Source organism: Oncorhynchus clarkii, chromosome 12, assembly GCF_045791955.1.
Source record: "Oncorhynchus clarkii lewisi isolate Uvic-CL-2024 chromosome 12, UVic_Ocla_1.0, whole genome shotgun sequence".
NCBI lineage: Eukaryota > Metazoa > Chordata > Actinopteri > Salmoniformes > Salmonidae > Oncorhynchus > Oncorhynchus clarkii.
In genome coordinates this window covers 18,550,723-18,575,460 of record NC_092158.1, presented here as the reverse complement: position 1 = coordinate 18,575,460, position 24,738 = coordinate 18,550,723, and the positions used below count along the sequence as shown (strand labels likewise).

Below are 24,738 nucleotides of genomic sequence, written 5' to 3'. Positions count from 1 at the left end.
GCTTACAGCCCAACACCGTGCAGGACATTTGGCATTTGCCAGAGAACACCAAGATTGGCAAATTTGCCACAGGCGCCCTGTGCTCTTCACAGGTGAAAGCAGGTTCACACTGAGCACATGTGACAGACGTGACAGAGTCTGGAGACGCCGTGGAGAACATTCTGTTGCCTGCAACATCCTCCAGCATGACCGGTTTGGCGGTGGGTCAGTCATGGTGTGGGGTGGCATTTCTTTGGGGGGCCGCACAGCCCTCCATGTGCTCGCCAGAGGTAGCCGGACTGCCATTAGGTACCGAGATGAGATCCTCAGACCCCTTGTGAGACCATATGCTGGTACGGTTGGCCCTGGGTTCCTCCTAATGCATGACAATGCAAGACCTCATGTGGCTGGAGTGTGTCAGCAGTTCCTGCAAGAGGAAGGCATTGATGCTATGGACTGGCCCGCCCGTTCCCCAGACCTGAATCCAATTGAGCACATCTGGGACATCATGTCTCCCTCCATCCACCAACGTTGCACCACAGACTGTCCAGGAGTTGGCGGATGCTTTAGTCCAGGTCTGGGAGGAGATCCCTCAGGAGACCATCTGCCACCTCATCAGGAGCATGCCCAAGCGTTGTAGGGAGGTCATACAGGCACGTGGAGGCCACACACACTACTGAGCCTCATTTTGACTTGTTTTAAGGACATTACATCAAAGTTGGATCAGCCTGTAGTGTGGTTTTCCACTTTAATTTTGAGTGTGACTCCAAATCCAGACCTCCATGGGTTGATAAATTTGATTTCCATTGATCATTTGTGTGTCATTTTGTTGTCAGCACATTCAACTATGTAAAGAAAAGAGTATTTAATAAGAATATTTCATTCATTCAGATCTAGGATGTGTTATTTTAGTGTTTGCTTTATTTTTTTGAGCAGTATATTAATATATATATAAAGTGTCACAGTAGCACAAAACAATTCAGCGAATCACTGACCAATCCTAACAGACAGAATCCCCGTTAATGGTAAATGGGATGTGTACGTTTATTTGATGTTATGTTTATATGGTTTATGATCAGCCAAATTAAGTGTTAGTGACTTGGGATACAGACAGCTAATGGAATTTTACACACATGAACTCTCTAAATGGGCTCCCAAGCGGTGCAGTGGTCTAAGGCACTGCATCTCAGTGCTAGAGGCGTCACTACAGGCACCATGGCTCGAATCCAGGCTGTATTACAACTGGCCGTGATTGGGCGTCCCATAGGGCGGCGCACAATTTGCCCAGCGTCATCTGGGTTTGGCTGGTGTAGGCAGTCATTGTAAATAATACTTTGTTCTTAACTGACCTGCCTAGTTAAATAAAGGTTACACTAAACATATCAGTACGGAGGTTGTGACTTTATGGGCTAGGAGCAGGACAACACAAATCTGTGAATTGTTTGGGGGAGAGCGAGATAGAGAGAACATTGACAGTGCCATAGAGAGAGGTCCAATACAGTCACCGGACCAATTCTGACCCCCCCATCCATCCTGTTTTTCTTTAAACAAGATACACACACACACACACACACACACACACACACACACACACACACACACACACACACACAGGGTAGGGATGCACGATATATCGGTGAACATATTGGAATCGGCCGATATTAGCTAAAAATGCCAAAATCGGTATCGGCCCTATGCCTAGTTTCAAGATAATGGAATTCATTGCCCTTGACAATCAACCGTTCTCCGTCGTGGGTGATGTTGGCTTTCGCTGACTGGTCGAGCACCGGTACACGTTGCCCTACCGGAGTTACACAGTAATAGCGTCACTGCTATTAGCTTCATGACATACTATGGAACGCCGTTTGGGTCTTTGCGTGTCAAAAAAAGATACACGTCAAATAACACACTACCATTATAGAATGTTGTGTGTTCTGAATTTGCATGCGCAAGCCAAGCACCACCACTACTATAAGTAGCACTGTCAAAGCTGTACAAAAAGTCTGCAAACAAGCAAACACCAGCCACGAACGATGTGTTTACAACACCACATTGGTAATAAAGCATTGTTTGTTCGACCGCAACTTCTGGGTTAGCTGGCTAGCTTTAGCTTGGTACCTAGCTAGCACCAATACAACCAGACTGAAAACAATGACCAGTAGAAACTGCAGTCAATTTCATTATTCTTAGCAATGATTTAGGAATTATTGTGAGTAAGTATTAGCTGGGTTGCCACTTGTAGTTCGCCTGTTGAAATTGAACTTCAGTTCATGAAAATAAATATCCTGCCAGCTACTTAACCCTGTTGACCAAAGCTAACGTTATAAGCAGCCAGCTAGCTTCATCTCGCTAGTGAGGCTCGACCGGCCGGACTGGGTTATGTGTTGGGAAGCTCGCCACAATAAGGATTAGGCGCAATAGTGGAATTTGCGTTTTGCCTTCAAAATAAAGGTACCTCTTTGAAAGTGATACAGAGGGGTGGAATCATGCCATATTTAGACTAGATAATGTTAAACAAGGCTGGAATGTGAAGCGATGAAATGGGGTATCAATCTACTCGGTGACACCCACAGAACACAACTGTTAAGAGTTTATGCAAATATTAGCAGTGTAGCTCTTTCGCGGGACTGTGACTGTGTGTGAAATCCCCTCCCCAGTCAGCCTATTGTGTGTATTGACATTCATATTGCACTATACAGTTTTACCTAAGGATTGGGGATCAATGAAATGGGGTATCAGTCTACTCAATACCAAAGATATTTTTTCCCCAACGTCCTCCTCAGAGTTATCAGACTAAAACATTCACACAGTATTGTTTTTCCTCGGGAATACTGTTCAATACACATAGGTTAACAAAAGATGTTGCTCAATTCACAGTTGTTTCAGAGTCCCGTAATAAGAGCTACGACGCTAATGTTCTCTGGGTGTCACTGAGGAGACTGATACCCCATGTAACTGATCCACAATCCATAGGTAAGGCCGTACAGTGAAATAAGTATGCCCCCAATGCAATTCTGAAGTATAATACATCCAGTGTGATTTCAACTGAATTTTGTCAAACTAACAAAATGTATTTTGTTGATTTTATATAAAACAACATCCCAACCTCGTTTAGCACGATCTATTCAATGATGGCATAATTCTAGTATTTGTATTAATTTGGGACTGGGACTGTAGTGACACCTCTTGCACTGAGATGCAGTGTCTTAGACCGCTGTGTCCATGTGTGCGTGTTAACTATTTAACTGTACTAGAATGCTTAAAAGGCTGCTAAAATTGTAAATATCGGTATCATTTTTTTGGGGCAAGGAAAATATTGTATATCAGTATCGGCCAAAAATGTCATATTGGTGCATCACTAACACAGGGTTCCACTTAAGGGACAAGAGATGACGAATGGAGTTTCTCAGATAAACTGGAACCTTGGGTCAGTGGCTGCAATGTATCTGGCTTGATTGGAATTGATTCCAAGGGAGAGAGAGGGAGGAAGGAAGAGAGAAAGCATTCTGCAGCATCTTATGAGGTCTGACCTGCTGTTCTACAGGCTGGGGTCGTCAATCCCAGTCACAAAGCTACTGTTTCGCTAGAGTCTAAAACACACAAAGGTCAAAGGTATGCTTAACACCTAAGTGTGAATTGCTGGTGGCTGAAATTAATTTGCAACACTATAAATCTAATGCTTTGTTTGATACCCTGGGCTCATCTAGAGGTAACGGGGAAGGCGAACAGCTAGACTAATGGAATTTTACACGAGCATCTACAACTCTGCCTGGGGATCAATAAAGGCCAACTTACTCCATATCATTAATACATTTAACAACTATAGTAGTTGGAATTACAACCACACATTGTAGTCATTTAGCAGACACTTCTCCAGAGTGACTTACAGGACCAATTAGGGTTAAGTGCCTTGCTCTAGGGAACATAGACAGACGACTTTTCACCTAGTTCACTCTGGGATTTGAACCAGCAACCTTTAGTTTATTTACCCAACTCTCTTAACTGCTGGGACACCTGCCGCCCTGAGGTAAATCTTTACATGGAAGTTAGGTGATTGAATCGTCTCCTTCAGTTAGTAGAGCCTGACTCTTTGGGTAAATAGCCTTTACTGTCAGGATAAATTGACCCCACCAGGCTGATGACGTTACAGCTGTCACACTTAGTACTGCACTAAAACCTTTATGGGCTGCTGCTGTTACATCCCATGCTGCAGGAGAACATCACATCTCACAAGGCTGAAGTTAAAACACTGACGGCAGCATGACCCCGAGAAATAAGGGTAAATGGAATGCAGTGGAGAGAAAGACATGTCTGACAAATAGCTTCTCAGAAGAAGGTAATATCAAGGCAAACAGCATTTATGACCTTCTTTCATGCATGTACAGACTTGCATGAAAGCAGGAAACTAGCAACCAAAAAAATGGGGTGGTGTGTACGTGGGTAATGACATCGTGTTACTCACCTCTTGCACAGAGATCGGTAGGATCACGCGGCTGTGAGAGAGTAAAAAAAATAAAAATCAGCAAACAGAAGAAATAAACTTTCTACCAGTGTCACACAAAGAGACCAGAAACCATTCCCTTGCAGAACACCACAACTCATGCCTCAGGCAGGTTGGCATTTATTGGGAGGAATCTTGTCCTGGAGGCAGCCCTGCAGGGTGGTAACTAGCTGGCCTAGCCAAAGTCATAACATCTAACCACACTGCTAACCTTATGGCTTAAATTAAAACAGCTAATTTCTGTTTTAATGATAAAAACATTTTAACGGTATAGCCAAGACAAGATTCATCCCAATAAAATGTCCACCTGCACACCTCAGCCTGACTTGGCTGAGTTCAACCAGAGCCAGGAGTGACCTCCAGTAACCCTGCACATAGTAAGACTTGTCTGTTCATCATCTAGAGCACTGAGCTGAACACATTCTATTAGGGAGGAGCTCCAATGAACTGACAATTTCTCCACACAGTTGACTTCAGTTGAACATTTTATTTGGATGCTTATTCAGGGGGTTGAAGAGATGGGCCTACACAGTTATTTTCAAATGTTCAAGCCCTTCGGGAATAGTTTACGTCCTAGCTATATCACCCAACTGTATTACCTAGGCCGATAGCTGCTTCCTCCATTTACCTCACCTCTTATAGCAGCTTCCCCCATATGTAAACACGGGGGCTGCATATACAGTTGAAGTTGGAAGTTTACATACACCTTCGCCAAATACATTTAAACTCAAGTTTTTCACAATTCCTGACATTTAATCATAGTACAAATTGCGTGTCTCAGTTAGGATCACCACTTTATTTTAAGAATGTGAAATGTCAGAATAATAGTAGACAATGACTTTCAGCTTTTATTTTTCATCACATTCCCAGTGGGTCAGAAGTTAACATACACTCAATTAGTATTTGGTAGCATTGCCTTTAAATTGTTTAACTCTGGTCAAACTTTTCGGGTAGCCTTCCACAATAAGTTGGGTGAATGTTGGCCCATTCCTCCTGACAGAGCTGGTGTAACTGAGTCAGGTTTGTAGGCCTCTTTGCTCGCACATGCTTTTTCAGTTCTGCCCACAAATTCTCTATAGGATTGAGGTCAGGGCTTTGTGATGGCCACTCCAATACCTTCACTTTGTTGTCCTTAAGCCATTTTTCCACAACTTTGGAAGTATGCTTGGGGTCATTGTTCATTTGGAGGACCCATTTGCAACCAAGCTTTAACTTCCTGACCGATGTCTTGAGATGTTGCTTTAATATATTCACAATTTTCCTGCCTCATGATGCCATCTATTTTGTGAAGTGCACCAGTCCCTCCTGCAGCAAAGCACCCCCACAACATGATGCTGCCACCCCCCTGCTTCATAGCTGGGATGGTGTTCTTCGGCTTGCAAGCATCCCCCTCTTTCCTCCAAACATTGTTGTCAATCTCAACGCTGTGCATTACAGGGAAGACATCCTCCTCCCTCATGTGGCATCCTTCCTGCAGGCTCATCCTGACATGATCCTTCAGCATGACAATGCCACCAGCCATACTGCTCGTTCTGTATGTGATTTTCTGCAAGACAGGAATGTCAGTGTTCTGCCATGGCCAGTGAAGAGCCCGGATCTCAATCCCATTGAGCATGTCAGGATGAGCCTGCGGGAAGGGTACCACATGAGGGAGGATGTCTTCCCTGTAACGCACAGCATTGAGATTGCCTGCAATGAGAACAAGCTCAGTCCGATGATGCTGTGACACACCGCCCCAGACCATGACGGACCCTCCACCTCCAAATCAATCCCGCTCCAGAGTACAGGCCTCGGTGTAACGCTCATTCCTATGACGATAAACGTGAACCCGACCATCACCCCTGGTGAGACAAAACCGCGACTCGTCAGTGAAGAGCACTTTTTGCCATTCTGGTCTGGTCCACCGACGGTGGGTCTGTGCCCATAGGCGACATTGTTGCCGGTGATGTCTGGTGAGGACCTGCTTTACAACAGGCCTACAAGCCCTCAGTCCAGCCTCTCTCAGCCTATTGCGGACAGTCTGAGCACTGATGGAGACATTGTGCGTTCCTGGTGTAACTCGGGCAGTTGTTGTTGCCATCCTGTACCTGTCCCGCAGGTGTGATGTCAGGATGTACCGATCCTGTGCAGGTGTTGTTACACGTGGTCTGCCACTGCGAGGACGATCAGCTGTCCGCCCTGTCTTCCTATAGCGCCGTCTTAGGGTGTCTCACAGTACGAACATTGCAATTTATTGCCCTGGCCACATCTGCAGTCCTCATGCCTCCTTGCAGCATGCCTAAGGCACGTTCATGCAGATGAGCAGGGACCCTGGGCATCTTTCTTTTGGTGTTTTTCAGAGTCAGTAGAAAGGCCTCTTTAGTGTCCTAAGTTTTCATAACTGTGACCTTAATTGCCTACCGTCTGTACACTGTTAGTGTCTTAACGACCATTCCACAGGTGCATGTTTATTAATTGTTTATGGTTCATTGAACAAGCATGGGAAACAGTGTTTAAACCCTTTACAATGAAGATCTGTGAAGTTATTTGGATTTTTACAAATTATCTTTGAAAGACAGGGTCCTGAAAAAAGGACTTTTCTTTTTTTGCTGAGTTTAGTAGAATTATGCCATGCTTTTATTTTGAAGGGTAACCGCAAAGTCCACCATTGTGGCTAATCCTTATTGTGGCTAGCTTCACATAGATGGGTCCGACCACCATTAATCAAATAAAAACTGTCTTATACATTAGGGTTATTTTAGATGATGACCCCTAGCTATATAGTTAGTTAGCTAGCTAGCTAACTATAGCTACTTATGTCGTTTTGCTATGTTTTTGGGGAAGAACATTGTTTGCATCCATGAACTAGCTTTTTTTTTTAATGACCAGCACTATAGGTGCGTGAGACAACTTTACCAGCATCATAGCATAGGTATCGATGAATCGTTGTGACATATGAAATACGAGTGATAGTGTAATCAATGTGTAATAACTAGGTAAAACATTCATCAACGCGTTAAATTATTATGTGACGTGCAGTCATATTCAGGTCCTGATAGGTCAACAAACTGATCTACTGGTCATTGTTTTATTTTTTGACACGCAAAGACCCAAACAGCGTTCCATATAAATCCTGGTTGAGAATGAAACGACTGAACAAATGAAATTGATTATGTTTTACTGTTAATGGGGGACATACGTAAATGCCAACAAATAACTTTTTGGTCAGTGTGGTTTGTGTGTGTAACTTTTATTTAACTAGGAAAGTCAGTTAAGAACAAATTCTTATTTACAATGACAACCTACACTGGCCAAACCCGGACGACGCTGGGCCAATTGTGCGCTGCCCTATGGGACTCCCAATCACAGCCGGATGTGATACAGCCTGGAATCGAACCAGGGACTGTAATGACGCCTCTTGCACTGAGATGCAGTGCCTTAGACCGCTGCATCCATGTGTGTGTTAACTATTTAACTGTACTAGAATGCTTAAAAGGAGGCTAAAATTTTAAATATCAGTTATCAGTATCGTTTCTTTTGGGCAAGGAAAATATTGGATATTGGTATCGGCCAAACATGTTATATAGGTGTATCACTAACATACCACTACTTATGACAGAACTTTGATTACAATATAGTTAGAATATGTCAAGCGGCAGACACAGACAACTTATTTAATTTTTACGACCCTTTGACTTGGCTGTGGGAGTAAAATATTGAATTGGTCGCATCAATACCTAAACATTCATTACATGGTCCTCACTTGATAGTTTCAAAACATCATACGCGTGGCAGCTATAACCATGATTTGATCAAACAGTAAAGTGCATTATCCTCACTATTCTTTAATTGAAAGTGCATGTCCAGTCGCTGGGGACTGCTGCTGTGATGAGCAAGCCCCTCTCTCTCTCCCTCAATATCCACTCTGGGAGAGAAAAAAAGGATTCTGATTATATAACATTTCACAATCCAATTGTGGGAAATGCATAACTTTGGAAGCAACTACTGTTGTTCTCAGCTTTGTGTGGGTATATTTTTTAATTATCTCTTAATATTGAGCTCAATTAGCCTATGATATTAGTACACATAAAAGGTGTGTTCGCAAATTCACAGCAGAATAACTGATGAATTTACAAACGCACAACACCTAGTGGAATGTTGCCGGTGTCAGTGAACCTTGGCGAAAAAAAACATTTAAATTGTTGCCAGCAGCACAGGTACAGTCTCTAACGCTCTAGATAACATGAGAACAGCCTAACCTGCTCTGCTAGTGCAAGTAAAATGGTTAGAGTGAGCACTTCTCTCATTTGTGTCTGCAAATAGCTAGCAAGCTAACCAACTTTAGCTTAAATGCTTGACTGCGGTTGAGATCAGAACGCTCGGATCAACCCTACTCCTCTGCCCAGAGCGTCCAGTGTGTGCTCTGAACACTCAAAATGCTCTGAATTTCCTAACAGAACCTGACAATGCTCTGAATTTACAACCAGAGCGCACTGACACACTGGAGGCAATTTCCAAACGCACCCAAAGATGTAGGTAAATTCATCTCTGTTGAACAACAAAACTCTGAAAATTCTGGTGCCCTATTTTAACAGTAAAATATAACAACAATAGCCTAATTGTCAACCCACAATTCATGACAATCACTGGATTAGCTAGCACATCAAAATATATTGAATCATGCATTCCTGCTCGGACGTATTTCTTGAATAGCCTACCATCTCAGTAGTATATTACAGTCTAATGCACTGTGAATGAATTTACAAGGTGATTACAATTTTTTTCTATTGTGTGTTGCTGCCTGAAAAAAATTGGTGCGACCAAATCATGTGCGGGTGCCACCAGCTGTAAAAGTTAGTGGCACCAGTGCCACCGGGGGAAAATGTTAGTCTGGAGCCCTGTCAAGGGGTGTTCTTCTGCCTATTTGGCTTTTTGAAGAGAATCATGCAATAGGATGTTATACTTTTCTGCATGTTGGTAGAACAATGCTGTTTGTAGACATGGAAGTCAGTGTTTTATGTTTACTATAGGTTAATGATGCAAAAATGTGATGACTAAAATTAAAGGACATTTCATTGACTAAAACAGCCCACTGTGTCATTTTGACAATAACTAAACTAAATCATTATTCTAATAATAAAATGTGACCAAGACTTAATTATATTTGTCAAAATGACTAAGACTAAGTCTAAAAAGATAGCACTCATTAAACAGAGACAGGCTCGCTGCCATGCTCTCGAAGAAGAACAATATGAACAAGCCTCGTTCTGGGCCATAAGAGAAGAGCACAACTTATCCTCTCAAAATCATTCTCTTAACTCCATATTCCAAAACCATGTAGGGTAAGCTAGTCCTGCCTGGCCAACTCCCAACCAAACCCTTATGGAAAGTAGTCAAACCATGATGTATCTTTTTATTTCTCAAAAACAAACAGAATCCAAGCACGATTCGGTCATAGGTGAGAGTCAATCTCAATCCTCTACAAAATTCAGAGGTTATTCAAAGTTAGTCGAGTCCAGCAGAGTAACACTCTCCAGGTTGACATTTCAGTGATAAAGAGACATGTTCAATTTACTCGGATAGTGTGCTGTGCTTTTACACACCAGGTCAATTGATGAAACACAAACTACTGTGCCCACTGCAATACAACATACTGGTTCTAGATATTAGAGCAATTACAAGCCCTAGCTATGGTAACTGAATTCCCACAGATATCGTCATAAAACATGATATGGGAAAGCACAGAGCAGGCTACATGGAAGAACTTTGGAAAATGCAAATAGATGTATTGATCTTTTAGTCATGTCCCCAGTGGTGTCACTCCTGTGTCACCTGAGGGAGTATCAGATAAACCAGCTGACTGTTCTGTCCCCACCCATAAACCTCAGAGGAAATAGGCACACTTTAGTTGTCTTGACAACTGATAGGGGATGTGTCCTGTGCCACCCTGAGCAACACTACAGTACACACACACAACTTGAGCCTGGGTCTGTAGGGGTATGAAGCAATTTAATTATAGACAGCCCTAAATCAAATCTGGATGACACACTTGGACAGTCATTGCACTCTTGACCAACAGGTCAGGAATGTCTTGGGCAGCTAAAGATACACATTAACATTTTTGAAACAGCATTGAGCAATACAGGGTGGATGGGGGATCTATTGGCATTGTGCTTAAGGTTGGAAGCTAGCTATATTTGGTTGCCATGAAAACCGCTGCAGCTGAAGTAACAAGCCTGAGCTGTTCAATTAAGAACAAACCAGTCAGGGAAACCCGGGAAGTCAGACGGGACTAAGCCTCTGCAAGTTGCATGTTTCGCCAGGAAAGACAGGCTGAACACACCACGATCTAAAAATAACGGGCTAGCTAGTAGTAATTAGCTTAAGTGTCATGCATGGTGCATGTTAGCCACCCGACCTGATCAATTACCTTACTTGCTTGTGAACGATTTACATGGATACAGTAGCTAACTAACATTAGTTAGCGTGGTAGTTTGTGTCCCGCATTACCTGCCATTTGAATTGCATGGTCTTTTCCATTGCGCATAAACATCTCACTGACAATATCTATTATTGTCTAAACACGAGCCCCCCGGTGGCGGAACCTTGATAATCTGTCACTCACGAGACCTACCTAAACTTGTGGCACCATGTTGGCTAACTAGCTAGTTAACATCCATTCTCATTGTATAGGTGTAAAGACAAATAGTTAACTAGCTAGCTAACGGGCTTCCTCCATTAAGATTCATTCAAAGCTAGCATGCTAGAAACCTAGCTAGCTATCGCTGCTGTCTAGGCCTAAACACCGGTATCATGAATCCACATCCCGACCCACCAGGACCAGAACGCTCACAATTTCCTCTCATCTTCCAGAAATACACTGACATGAGACAACAACAAATGTTCTTTTAAAGTATTGCCACATCGACTCAATACATTGTATATTTATATACGACGAAATTAGATTTCAAATACATCAACTCACTATTCCTTGATAAGCACCATCTTCTCCTACCGGGCTGCGGCTGCGCAAGGCTGTAGACGTCATCCGAAATGATCAACAAAAAATTGTTTACCGCCCACGACGCGAAAGTCGTCGATTGGTCTGAATTTGCACACCTTGCAAACTGTGCACCAGTGAGGCGAGGTGGTATGTAGAATGGATATGGATGGGACCATGAATACGTTTAGGTATTCTTCGTGATCAATAACATGTTCGATTGTAATATGTGTGTGATATATGGGGCTCTGGTTCGAACCATAACAATCTGAATAATATACTTTTCAAATGACAGTACAGGTAGAGAGTACTTTTCTAAACCTATTTCACTATCTCAATATTGATAATGCAATTATTACATTTCCATAACGAAAATCTGTAGGTGGATTTTGCTCTAAAGAACCAGGATTTCATCACTTCCAACAAGTATCATCACAGATACATCCCATTCAATCTCTTACTGATATGGCAAGCTTGTTCAAGTTCTTATTATATAGTCTATAAAGTTGATCACACTAGAAAAAAATGTAATGGTTGAGGGTTCAGTCCTGATCAAGAAGATAAAAGTCCCGGCAGTCAGTAACATCCCTCTTCATAAACCATTACAAGCTGACAAGAGAGTAAACCTTTATTTCAATTATTTTACTGGGAAAGAACTGAGATGCACGTTTAAAGCGGCAATATGTAACTTTTCGGGCGACCCGACCAAATTCACATAGAAATGGAAGTTATAGATCTGTCATTCATTGAAAGCAAGTCTAAGAAGCTGTATATGTTCTATGTGCGCTATTTCTATGCTCCCCGGTTTAACATTTTGTTTTTCCATCTTTTACTTTCAGTTTTGTATACCATTTTCAAACAGCTGAAAATACAATATTTTTGGTTATGGAAAAGATATCTCACAGCAGTTTAGATGGTACAATGATTCTCTACACTATACATCTCTACACTAAACTGAAATAAGCAGAAATATTAGAATTTTAGCAACCAGGAAATGGCAGAGTGATTTCTGCATAGTGCATCTTTAACAAGGGTCCACTGGTGCAAAGTGTGTGTTAAAAAGACATTGAAACATTGAATAGCAATATATTTCATGCTTTCAGACTAACACTTACTTTACAAAGAAATTGTCTCGTGCCTTTTCAAAACTTCAATAAAAATATGAAATGTTTTTATTTATTTTTGTGCACCGTTTGCTTCTTAATATATAAAAACACATAATACTGATTACAAAGCACAGGATTTAATTTACAAAACATAATAACGATAATAACAGTTACGAACCTTGGTAATAACAATTCACAATAATTATATTCAAATAAATCAGAATTAAAACAGTTCCATTTAGCATTTTATTGACTTTCGCAAACAGCGAGCGTTTTAGGTCAAAAATAGAAACACCATATTGGTATTTTCAGTCATTCTAACAGTCTGCCTGTATCAAAGTGTCTTTACAGTGTAGGAGGAGGCAAGGGGACTACATGTCAGTGAGGAATCTCAGGCAGATTTCAACCCAGAGTTATACAGAGTCCAGTCTGTCCCCCTCTGTCCTTCAGGGTGATTGCACTCTTCTCCTTTATGACCTGTCCCTGCTCTGTCCTTCCTTTCCTCTCCACTAGGGAGCAGTCAGTCACTGCAAAGTGTCCCATTCCCACTTTCTATTTAACTAATGCAAATCAGAACTTCAGTTTTGGTTGTCCCCATTTGGCCTTCTTGCTAGTGTAAGGTTCAGTCCCTTTCATAGCACACAGCCCAGCTAGCATAATCCACTAGAAGAGCCTCAGAGTCAGGAGTAGATCTCTAACCATTAAGAGTCTCTAACCCCTCTCAGCATTTAGAGGAGGGGAAGAACTTCCCAGGCGAGGGGAACTTGAAGCCTTTCCCCGAGGGCAGTCTGACAGGGTGTGGAGGTGCTCCGGGACTACCTCCCAAAAAGGAGTCAGTAGCAGTATGAGGAGGAAGCACCACTGCCGGTTTTGAAACAAGCTTCTTGTGTCCGTCAGGTGGGTTGGTGGGGCTCTGGGGCCCTTCAGTGTCCTGGTTCTGGTTGGTGGAGCCATGTCTTGGAGAGAGGTGAAGGAGCCCCAGGACATCTTTCTGGACCGTGCTCATCTTCTTCCCACCACCTCGGAGCACCCTGCCTGGGCCGGGAACCTCCTGCCTCTGGGTGGCATTGGACCAGAAGGTCTTCAGGTTGTGGATGGCCTGTACCCTCTCGTCCACAAGGCCTGCCCGTTTCAACCGGCCCAGGTCTGGGGTTTCGGCCGGGCTGGAGCGGGCAGAAGTGGAACCTGTGGAGGAGAAAGAGAGGGCAGGGGAAGGGGCCAGGGAGAGGACTGGGGATGCAGCCAAGGATGGGAAGCTTCCGACTGGGGAAGGGTGGCCTGAGCTGGGGGAGATGGAGATGCTATTGGGGGAGTGTGATATGTGGGGGGTATAAGGGGAGCTAGGGTATTTATGTCTGAGCTGCGCCTGGATGTGGGGGTCTGGGGTTCTGGAGGGCGAGGGGTTGGGGTGAGAGAAAGAGAGGGAGGGAGAGCGGGAGGATAGGGTCGTGCTGTTGTAGCCGGAGCTGATCTTCTGTAAGGATGAGGAACGAGAGGGTGGTTTGGACCTTGTGGAGAGAAGGGGCGTGGAGAGGGGGGAAGGGAGTGGTGAGAGAGGTGAAGCCCGGGCCTGTAGGCTGGCTCTACTACTGGGTCTGCTGAAAGCGCTGGTCTCAGACGAACGGAAGCCCAAACCCCCTGCGGCGGGGTTCAGACGGGCTGAGGTGCAGGAGGGTCTACGTTCTGGTCCCCTTAACCCCTCCTCCCCTCCTCCGTTGCCTGCCCTTCCTGTCCTCCCCCTCTGGAGGCTCTCCACAGCCTGCATGTGGCTTTGGGTCTCTGACAGGATCCTGCTGGCCAGCTCCTGGGGGTCCAGAGCGGTGGGGGGAGGCTTGTCTTCCTGGGACTTGACGGTGCTGTCTGTCTCTGTACTGGACTGGTCAGACTCAGAGAGCACCGCCTCTGTACTGACCAGCTGACCTTTAGACACGCTCTGAGAGCTGGTGAGGAGAGGGGGGAGAGATGGTTCATTTGATGTGACAAGTAGGTCAAGAGGCAAACAGTTGAAGCAAACAGTTAAAAAGCAACAACTTACCCCTGGGACTTAGCTTGTGTGTTAGGGCTGGGGGGTATGGCCAGGGGCGGCAGGAGGACTTTGAGCGGTGAGGTGGGAGTGCTGACACTCCCCTTAGAGGAGACTGAGACGGGGTACCCTCTCCCCACCACGCCTCCCCTCCCCGCTCCTCTAAGGTGTCTGTATCCCCCAGGGAGGGGTAAGGTGTCACATTCCCTCCCCCTTCCTCCCCCCAGAGGTTCACTGCTGATGATGGAGAAGCCTTCATACTCCTCCTGTTCCTCCCCCTCTATCCCTCCTCCTCCTCTGTGATTTGTTAATCTGTTTCTCGACATGCCTCCTGTGTGTCGGTGCGAGGCGAATAACCCCGCTCCTCCGCGGTGCCGCTCCAGTTCCTGCTGCCGTGAGCGCTGGCTGATGACATCACTTCCTGCGGGTTCGGGGCGAGACAGGAAGCTGAGAGAGGAGGTGAGTGAGCTGAGGCTGTAGAGGGAGATGGCGTCACAGGAGAGACCGTCTGCGCCGCCAAGTGGGGGAGAGAAGGGAGGCTGGGGAAGGTTGAGGGGGAGGGAGAGAGGGAGAGAGTGGGAGGCACACTGGGAGGAGGAGAGAGACTCAAGAGAGGAAGAGCTGTCCAAGCTGAGGCGTTTGGGCAGCTCCGTAGAGTCTGCAGGGAGAGAGGACAAGATGGACAGGTGAGACAGAGGTAAGATGAAATGGTGAAACACAATGCAAGTATAGGAATGTTTCACTTAAGTCTGGATGCCAGACTATGTAACTAACATACATAACAATGTAGAGTTAAGAGAGAGGGCTTGGAGACTCTTACCAAACAGTGCTAGTAGAGACTGCAGAGCAAAGTGCATGGTCCGTCTGTTAGCCTGTTTACCAGTCTTCAATAGCACCTCCTCCTGTCCTGCCTCACACAGGTCAAAACCTGCAGGGAAACAGAGAAGGGAAAATAATGACACACACCAAACGTCTAGGCTTTAGCTCAATGGGCTAACACAGTCTTGTGACATAATGGAGACCTGGGTTCAAAACCTAGTCGGTCACCCACACTGGCGGTCTAAAAATGAGAAGGGAAAAACCTCTGCTATTATATATCCAACTCTCAGTACAGTGATGACAGACTCACCCAGCGCAGCCAGGAACTCATGACAACCAGGAAGTCTCCACAGCTGGACACTAATGGACACCTGGATGGGAGCCAATGAGAACTCCAACTCCTTGTCACATGACTGCTGCTGAAACAATACCTGGTGAAGCTGGAGACCGAGAGAGGTAAGTTATCGCAGCATATTATCGCACTATAATTTCTGCCCTGCCCCCCTTTTTTGTCTCAGTATGAGTTTCTCATGCTAGAAAGCAACAACACACAACTTACCATTCCCACCATATATTTAACAGCCTTCAAGTGGTGGGTAAGAGGGAGAGAGCGAGAGAGGACTTAAACTGTTAGGAACAGAACATTAGAAAGCAACAGGCCTTGTTAATGAACACCATGCAGGGACTACCACTGTTTATCAGCCATAAAAATGACTCAGGTTATGATGATATTGACCCCATGCAAATATTGCCAGGCTCATCATAGGTATATTCAAATAAAGCATACAGCATGCAAATGAATCAGTGTGCATTGAGGCCTACCTTGTTGATGAGCTGGTCTCCAGTCTCAGCAGCAGTGACCAGTTTACAGAGAGCCTGGAAGGCTGCATGAGGCAGACCTGGACGACAGAGAGGATTGATGGACTGACTGATTACTATGTTGGATCTAGAGTATGGTGCTGTGCTGACAGTCTGATTGGTTAATTGATTGATTCACTCCTAAATTGCTAGGTTACCGAGGAGCGACTGCAGGGTGGTGCTGCAGAGCTGCAGCCGGTCTCCAGGGTCAGCCGTAGGGAAGAAGACAGCAGCGGGGAGACCACTGCCGGTACCAGAACAGTCTAACCGGAACCCCACAGCTGACAGCAGGGCCTGCCATCCCGGGACCCCACCAACCTGGGTTCATATAAAACAGTTATTCATTAAGATCACACAGAATAACCAAGTAATGAGGAACACCAAATACCTGAAGACATTTCACCGAAGTAAAGATGTCGAGCACACACACACATATGAAAACACACCTTATTCTCCACGCTCTGCTGCGAGGTGTACATGGCGTTACTCTGATGACTCTGTATACGCTGGAGAGACTTCTCAACCTGAGGGATGAAGGGAAAGAAATCACATTATTTGGCAAGGCTCTTTAAAGTCTCTTGAATAGACATAGGCAATATGGCAAATGTTGTGTGACCAGGTGATGTTGTGCATGTTTGTGACCAGGTGATGTTGTGCATGTTTGTGACCAGGTGATGTTGTGCATGTTTGTGACCAGGTGATGTTGTGCATGTTGTGTGACCAGGTGATGTTGTGCATGTTTGTGACCAGGTGATGTTGTGCATGTTTGTGACCAGGTGATGTTGTGCATGTTGTGTGACCAGGTGATGTTGTGCATGTTTGTGACCAGGTGATGTTGTGCATGTTGTGTGACCAGGTGATGTTGTGCATGTTTGTGACCAGGTGATGTTGTGCATGTTTGTGACCAGGTGATGTTGTGCATGTTTGTTACCAGGTGATGTTGTACATGTTTGTTACCAGGTGATGTTGTGCATGTTTGTCACCAGGTGATGTTGTGCATGTTTGTGACCAGGAGATGTTGTGCATGTTTGTTACCAGGTGATGTTGTACATGTTTGTTACCAGGTGATGTTGTGCATGTTTGTGACCAGGTGATGTTGTACATGTTTGTTACCAGGTGATGTCATGCATGTTTGTTACCAGGTGCAGTAGAACTCTCAGGGCATCTCTAGCTCTCTCAGGATACTGGAGGATCTCTGCCAGGGCCTGGCCAATCAGAGACGAGGGGCTGTTCAGCTTCACATCACAGCCAATCAACATGAAGCCTGAGAGAAAACAGGAAGAGGAGTGAATCATGTCAATCAATCAATCAAATGTATTTATAAAGCCCTTTTTACATCAGCTGATGTAATGTGTGATCATGTGTGTACGTGTGTATACCATACTAACCTGTCCAGTTAGACGGGTGTGTGTACTAACCCGCCCAGTTAGAAGGGTTTATGTACTAACCAGCCCAGTTAGAAGGGTGTGTGTACTAACCCGCCCAGTTAGAAGGGTTTATGTACTAACCCGCCCAGTTAGAAGGGTATGTGTACTAACCCGCCCAGTTAGAAGGGTTTATGTACTAACCCGCCCAGTTAGACGGGTGTGTGTACTAACCCGCCAAGTTAGAAGGGTTTATGTACTAACCCGCCCAGTTAGACGGGTGTGTGTACTAACCCGCCCAGTTAGAAGGGTTTATGTACTAACCCGCCCAGTTAGACGGGTGTGTGTACTAACCCGCCCAGTTAGAAGGGTTTATGTACTAACCCGCCCAGTTAGAAGGGTGTGTGTACTAACCCGCCCAGTTAGAAGGGTTTATGTACTAACCCGCCCAGTTAGACGGGTGTGTGTACTAACTCGCCCAGTTAGAAGGGTTTATGTACTAACCCGCCCAGTTAGAAGGGTTTATGTACTAACTCGCCCAGTTAGAAGGGTGTGTGTACTAACCTGTCCAGTTAGAAGGGTGTATGTACTAACCCGCCCAGTTAGAAGGGTTTATGTACTAACTCGCCCAGTTAGAAGGGTTTATGTACTAACCCGCCCAGTTAGAAGGGTTTATGTACTAACCCGCCCAGTTAGAAGGGTGTGTGTACTAACCCGCCCAGTTAGAAGGGTTTATGTACTAACCCGCCCAGTTAGAAGGGTGTGTGTACTAACCCGCCCAGTTAGAAGGGTTTATGTACTAACCCGCCCAGTTAGAAGGGTGTGTGTACTAACCTGTCCAGTTAGAAGGGTGTGTGTACTAACCCGCCCAGTTAGAAGGGTGTGTGTACTAACCTGTCCAGTTAGAAGGGTGTGTGTGTGTACTAACCTGCCCAGTTAGAATGGTGTGTGTGTGTACTAACCTGCCCAGTTAGAATGGTGTGTGTGTGTACTAACCTGCCCAGTTAGACGGGTGTGTGTGTGTACTAACCTGCCCAGTTAGACGGGTGTGTGTGTGTACTAACCTGCCCAGTTAGACGGGTGTGTGTGTGTGTACTAACCTGCCCAGTTAGACGGGTGTGAGAAGTGTGTGCTGCTCTGTAGAGTCTTCATGGCCTCAGAGAGAGCTGCACTGGCCTTGGTCCCGTTCAGTAGTGCCGTGTAGAAGCTGTGCGTGAACACCTTGGATGCTGCCATGGGAACGGGCCACAGCGACACACACACACACTGCACCCCCGCTGTCAGGAAGGCACGGGACAGCCCCACCACACCGTCTGAGGTCACTCTGCTGACACACTCCTGGTACGACCTGAGAGAGGAGAGATAACAAGATAATAAACTTAGACATACAGTTTTAAACAAACTAAAACTGCTTGATTGAACATTTAGCGTCTGTGTGTGTGTGTGTATGTGTCTTACCCCAGAACCACCAGTTTCACAGGCAGTCTCAGGTCCAGTATGTCGGCCGCAGTGAGCAGAAAGTCCTGTAGCGGTGGACTGTCACACACACTCTCTGCGTCACACACACTCTCTGTGTCACACACACTTCCTCCGTCCTCACTCCTCTCCTCCCGTAGCTCAGTACTTGCTCCCACATCCCCACTCTCGCGTAAAAGTGATCCCCCACATGGTGCACTCTCCTTGGGCCGTGTTTCTGAGCCCAGCCCTGGATCCTGGCTGGGGGAGAGAACCAGGGCCGCCAGCTTCCAGGAGACATGAGTAGCAAAGTGAACACACTCTGCCTGGCTCATGGCTGCTAGCACACGCTCCTAGAGAAGAGAAGTGAGGAGAATGTTGTCTGATTGTGCGTCTCAATAAGTCACAGTGGGAGCAAAACACACACACACTTTTTTTTATATACCTTGGTGGCCTGTGTACCAGTGAGGGGCTGGCAACCCAGCAATTCCCCCAGGCGGAGGGCCTCGTCGTGGGCAGAAGGCAGCGGCCCCCACAGCCAACGCTCCATCACCCTGGAGGGCAGGCGTGGAGCCCCCACTACTGCGGTCATAGAACCCCCACCGCTGTAGAGGAAAGGAGCTCTGTGACGAGGGTGGGACTGGGGGAGAGAGGAGGAGTGTGTTGAAATGATCAGCCAGTCATACTCAGTCAATGACAAAAATGGTTAATACTGTATGCCATCAGTATATTGAATTGTGCAGGTTGTGCTGTTGTATTGTATAGTGTGTCTGTGTGTGTGTGTGTGTGTGTGTGTGTGTGTGTGTGTGTGTGTGTGTGTGTGTGTGTGTGTGTGGGGGGGGGGGTATTTGAGTGTCTCTGTGTGTGTTTCTCTGTGTGTGTGTGTGTGTCTGTCTGTCTGTCTGTCTGTCTGTGTGTGTGTGTGTGTGTGCTATACACCCACCTTGGCTGCAGCCCCCAGGCTCCCTATAGATGGGACAGCTAGAAGGTTGAACCTCTCATACAGGTACTCATTAGAAGAGCTACCTTTGAGCAGAGCGAAGGGAACCAGGTACAGCTCTCCCTCTAACACCAACACCAACTGTCTGTGTCTGCCAACTGCACCACTGCCAGGCATCAGCACCTAGAGAGAGAGAGGGGCAGAGAGAGAGAGAGAGAGGCAGAGAGAGAGAGAGGGGCAGAGAGAGAGAGAGAGAGAGAGAGAGGGGGAGGCAGAGAGAGAGAGAGGAGGAAGCAGGGAGAGAGAGAGAGGGGCAGAGAGAGAGAGAGAGAGAGAGAGAGAGAGAGAGGGGCAGAGAGAGAGAGAGAGAGAGAGAGAGGCAGAGAGAGAGAGAGAGAGATGGGCAGAGAGAGAGAGAGAGAGAGAGGCAGAGAGAGAGAGAGAGAGAGAGAGAGAGAGAGAGAGAGAGAGAGGGAGGCAGAGAGAGAGAGAGATGGAGGCAGGGAGAGAGAGAGAGGGGCAGAGAGAGAGAGAGAGAGGCAGAGAGAGAGAGAGATGGGCAGAGAGAGAGAGAGAGAGAGAGAAAGAGAGGGAGGCAGAGAGAGAGAGGCAGCGAGAGAGAGAGAGAGAGAGAGAGGGGCAGAGAGGGAGAGAGAGAGAGAGGGGCAGAGAGGGAGAGAGAGCGAGAGGCAGCGAGAGAGAGAGAGGGAGGCAGAGAGAAAGTGAGAGAGAGTCAGAGAGAGAGGGGGTGAAATAATGAGTAGACAGATGTAATTCGATCTCTATCAAATGGTACAATTAGTGTCATTAGGTTAAACACACCCACACTCTCTTACCTCCTCCATAGGTGCAATGAGCAGGTGGTGAAGGGCTCGTAGGGGGGGTTTGGTGAGGGGGGCGGGTCTACAGAGTAGAGAGGAGGAGGTCTCTCTCACTGGAGACACTGTAGAACTGACCAGACTGGACAAACTCTGACCACTTCTGAAGAAATACAGAAATGATGCTTGTGGTTTAACAACTGGTGCTGTCTACACCAGTAGATATTGCATAGGAACATACAGAATGACACTCTCCATATAAAATATCAGACTTTATTTTAATTAAAATTTCAGTCAACATTAACTCTCTGCAGAACACACACCTGCTGAATACGTTGTTTCTGGACACCTGACTGTGTAGGCAGTCAGTGGGGTCGCTGGCTGAGGTCAGTCGTTCCTCAAACTGTTGTTCTAACAGATCACCTGCTTCATTCTCCGTCTCACTGCTGATACACACACACACACACACACACACACACACACACACACACACACACACACACACACACACACACACACACACACACACACACACACACACACACACACACACACTAAGGTGCTGCTGGCTGGGGCAACAGTACTGCTGGAGACTCATATCTCCCTTACTAGCTTTAAGTACCAGCTATCAGAGCAGCTCACAGATCACTGCACCTGTACATAGCCCATCTGAAAAATAGTCCATCCAACTACCTCATCCCCATAATGTATTTATTTATTTATCTTGCTCCTTTGCACCCCAGTATCTCTACTTGCACATTCATCTTCTGCACATCTACAGTCGTGGTCAAAAGTTTTGAGAATGACACAAATATTAATTTTCACAAAGTCTGCTGCTTCAGTGTCTTTAGATATTTTTGTCAGATGTTACTATGGAATACTGAAGTATAATTACAAGCATTTCATAAGTGTCAAAGGCTTTTATTGACAATTACATGAAGTTGATGCAAAGAGTCAATAATTGCAGTGTTGACCCTTCTTTTTCAAGTCCTCTGCAATCCGCCCTGGCATGCTGTCAATTAACTTCTGGGCCACATCCTGACTGATGGCAGCCCATTCTTGCATAATCAATGCTTGGAGTTTGTCAGGTTTTGTGGGGTTTTGTTTGTCCACCTGCCTCTTGAGGATTGACCACAAATTCTCAATGGGATTAAGGTCTGGGGAGTTTCCTGGCCATGGACCCAAAATATCGATGTTTTGTTCCCCGAGCCACTTAGTTGTCACTTTTTCCTTATGGCAAGGTGCTCCATCATGCTGGAAAAGGCATTGTTCGTCACCAAACTGTTCCTGGATGGTTGGGAGAAGTTGCTCTTGGAGGATGTGTTGGTACCATTCTTTATTCATGGCTGTGTTCTTAGGAAAGATGGTGAGTGAGTCCACTCCCTTGGCTGAGAAGCAACCCCACACATGAATGGTCTCAGGATGCTTTACTGTTGGCATGACACAGGACTGATGCTAGCGCTCACCTTGTCTTCTCTGGACAAGATTTTTTCCGGATACCCCAAACAATCGGAAAGGGGATTCATCAGAGAAAATGACTTTACCCCAGTCCTCAGCAGTCCAGTCCCTGTACCTTTTGCAGAATATCAGTCTGTCCCTGATGTTTTTCCTGGAGACACAGGCCAACATGCGTTTTTCTGGATTTTTTTGTTGTTATTCTGTCTCTCACTGTTCAAATAAACCTACCATTAAAATTATAGACTGATCATTTCTTTGTCAGTGGGCAAACGTACAAAATCAGCAGGGGATCAAATACTTTTTTCCCTCACTGTACCTGGTTAAATAAACGTGAAATAAATAAACAAACTGCAGTGGTTATCAGTGAGGACAGGAGAACAATGTGTGAGAGATAACATTTGCTGACACAACACATTGCACAGTAGTAGCCTACAGCGCTGTATTAAACTCTACTGCTCTCCGAGGTGTGATAGTCTCTCTCTCTACTTTATTAAAAGCACTTCACTGATGGATTACCCATGTGCATTGTGTGTGTGCATTGTGTGTGTGTGAGTGAGTGTACAGTGAGTGTGTGTGTGAGAAAGAGAGAGGCTGCGAGTCCCATTATCACATGGAAGGGTGAAATATGTCACCTCTGAATATCCCATCCATTCTACAGAGATAGAGAGGGAGCGAGGGAGGGACAGGGTCCCGAGCCAAGTGATAAAGAGAGCCTACAGTCTCTCAGTGAAACACTAAACAATCTTTTAATAAAGCAGAAACCATAGCAAGTGCAAGACACACATACACACAAACACACACACCTGCTGTAGTAGGTGTCAACTCCCAGAGCCTCTCTAGCTGCAGTGATGTGCTGCTCCAGAGTCTGACAGCCACTAACTCCTCCCCCCTGGATCTCTGAAGCCTGCAGCTCGGCTCCTCCCTCACCCAGGTACACCTCATGGAACTTCACTATACCTGCACACAACACAACACAGAGTTAGGGATTAGAGGTGTGTGTGTAAACGTGTAGATCTGTGTGTGTATGTACCTACCTGTGCCTGGTGCCAGTAGCCAGCTGTAGAGGTACCCTGCAGCCAGAGAGAAGTACAGCACCAGTGACTTCTGACTGTTGACCGTATCCAGGATGTGTTCTATGGTTACCGGGGAATAAGGGTCAGGGGTCGGGGTATAAGGGTCAGAGGTCAGGGGTTGGTGACCTTGCTGTCGCTCCACCAGGAGGTCAGCGAAGGCCCGGGTCCGACCCCGCTCTGCCACTGCTAGGGCCTCGTCATAATGACCTGGGGAGGAGAGGAGAAACGGATGAACAGAGGGATGAGAAGAGAAAGTGAACAAGTAGAGAAAGAGTGAAAGAAAGAGAGATACATAGAGAAAGGGAAGGAGATGGATAACAAGAGAGATAGAACAGGAAGAAAAGTGTTACCCAGGCTGACGAGGACCCTCTGGAGAGCCTGGTATGATGACGTCTGCAAGTCGAACAGAGACAGTCTGTAGTCTGAGCTGAGCTGGGCCTCGTGACGAATCGACTCAAACAACGCAGACGCTCGGTACAGCTGGAGAGAGAGAAAGAGAATACACAGCTACATCACACATGCATTCATGCCTGAATACATACCCATGCCGCACCCCTATCACGATATACACGCAATTAGTTATTATTTCCAATACAGGTAATCTCAAATCTCTAGAATCAGAGACTGCAGTTCCATAGTCCACCAGCATGTGTCAGCAGGACTGAAGAGAAGCTCAATTCTGAAACTATGTTGATACCTGGTGCTGGGCCTCTTCCAGGTTGCTGCTGGCCCACAGTGACAGGCCCAGACGGTGACGGATCTTAGCCTCCTCCTCTCTCCTCCCACACTGCTCCGCTAGACGCAGACCTGAGAGAGAGACAGGAGAGTGAGAGAAAGAGAGGGAGTCTCAAAACATCATTAAATCACCCTCTCCTCCTTCTTTCTCCAAAAACCATGTATTCATTCATTCACTCTCTCTCTCTCTCTCTCTCTCTCGTTGTCTCTCTCTCCTCTCACCTTCTTGCAGGTACATGACAGCCTGTGTGTAGTTCTGTAGCGCATGGTGTGTCCTCCCCAGACTGCCATATGCCAGTGTCTTGGCTGTGAGGTCATTATTCTGCGCCGCCACACTCAGGTGCTGCTCCTGATGACATCACAAGAGACAGAAAGGTCAAGTCCCAAACCGTCTACCTGACAGAACACGACTATAGTGTGATAGTATGTGTGATAGTGTGTTAGTGAGATAGTGTGTGTGATAGTGGGATAGTGGGAAAGTGTGATAGTGGGATAGTGTGTGTGATAGTGTGATAGTGGGATAGTGTGTGTGATAGTGAGATAGTGTGTGTGATAGTGAGATAGTGGGAAAGTGTGATAGTGGGATAGTGTGATAGTGGGATAGTGTGTGTGATAGTGAGATAGTGTGTG

General features: G+C 45.9%; 2 protein-coding genes across 2 annotated transcripts in view; both read right to left on the bottom strand.

Moving 5' to 3' along the window:
* LOC139422831 (phosphatidylinositol transfer protein, beta) overlaps window positions 1–11,503 on the bottom strand; it is a 31,549-nt gene extending 20,046 nt beyond the window's left edge. Inside the window, exons 1-2 of the mRNA XM_071174225.1 lie at window positions 11,445–11,503; window positions 4,442–4,472 (exon numbers count right to left, since the gene is read on the bottom strand). Coding sequence (XP_071030326.1) covers window positions 4,442–4,472; window positions 11,445–11,464 — 51 coding nt within the window. The 5' untranslated portion in view covers window positions 11,465–11,503. The remainder of the gene's footprint in view (window positions 1–4,441; window positions 4,473–11,444) is intronic.
* A 1,183-nt stretch (window positions 11,504–12,686) lies between these two features.
* Window positions 12,687–24,738, bottom strand: part of LOC139422829 (tetratricopeptide repeat protein 28-like) — a 137,870-nt gene continuing 125,818 nt past the window's right edge. Inside the window, exons 19-38 of the mRNA XM_071174223.1 lie at window positions 24,331–24,457; window positions 24,071–24,180; window positions 23,724–23,853; window positions 23,335–23,580; window positions 23,104–23,257; window positions 21,166–21,288; window positions 20,861–21,005; window positions 20,028–20,207; window positions 19,530–19,724; window positions 19,088–19,437; window positions 18,730–18,977; window positions 17,405–17,529; window positions 16,712–16,789; window positions 16,424–16,583; window positions 16,230–16,306; window positions 15,967–15,990; window positions 15,718–15,847; window positions 15,409–15,516; window positions 14,601–15,246; window positions 12,687–14,505 (exon numbers count right to left, since the gene is read on the bottom strand). Of these exons, the coding sequence (XP_071030324.1) occupies window positions 13,287–14,505; window positions 14,601–15,246; window positions 15,409–15,516; window positions 15,718–15,847; window positions 15,967–15,990; window positions 16,230–16,306; window positions 16,424–16,583; window positions 16,712–16,789; window positions 17,405–17,529; window positions 18,730–18,977; window positions 19,088–19,437; window positions 19,530–19,724; window positions 20,028–20,207; window positions 20,861–21,005; window positions 21,166–21,288; window positions 23,104–23,257; window positions 23,335–23,580; window positions 23,724–23,853; window positions 24,071–24,180; window positions 24,331–24,457 (4,575 nt within the window). The 3' untranslated portion in view covers window positions 12,687–13,286. The remainder of the gene's footprint in view (window positions 14,506–14,600; window positions 15,247–15,408; window positions 15,517–15,717; window positions 15,848–15,966; window positions 15,991–16,229; window positions 16,307–16,423; window positions 16,584–16,711; window positions 16,790–17,404; window positions 17,530–18,729; window positions 18,978–19,087; window positions 19,438–19,529; window positions 19,725–20,027; window positions 20,208–20,860; window positions 21,006–21,165; window positions 21,289–23,103; window positions 23,258–23,334; window positions 23,581–23,723; window positions 23,854–24,070; window positions 24,181–24,330; window positions 24,458–24,738) is intronic.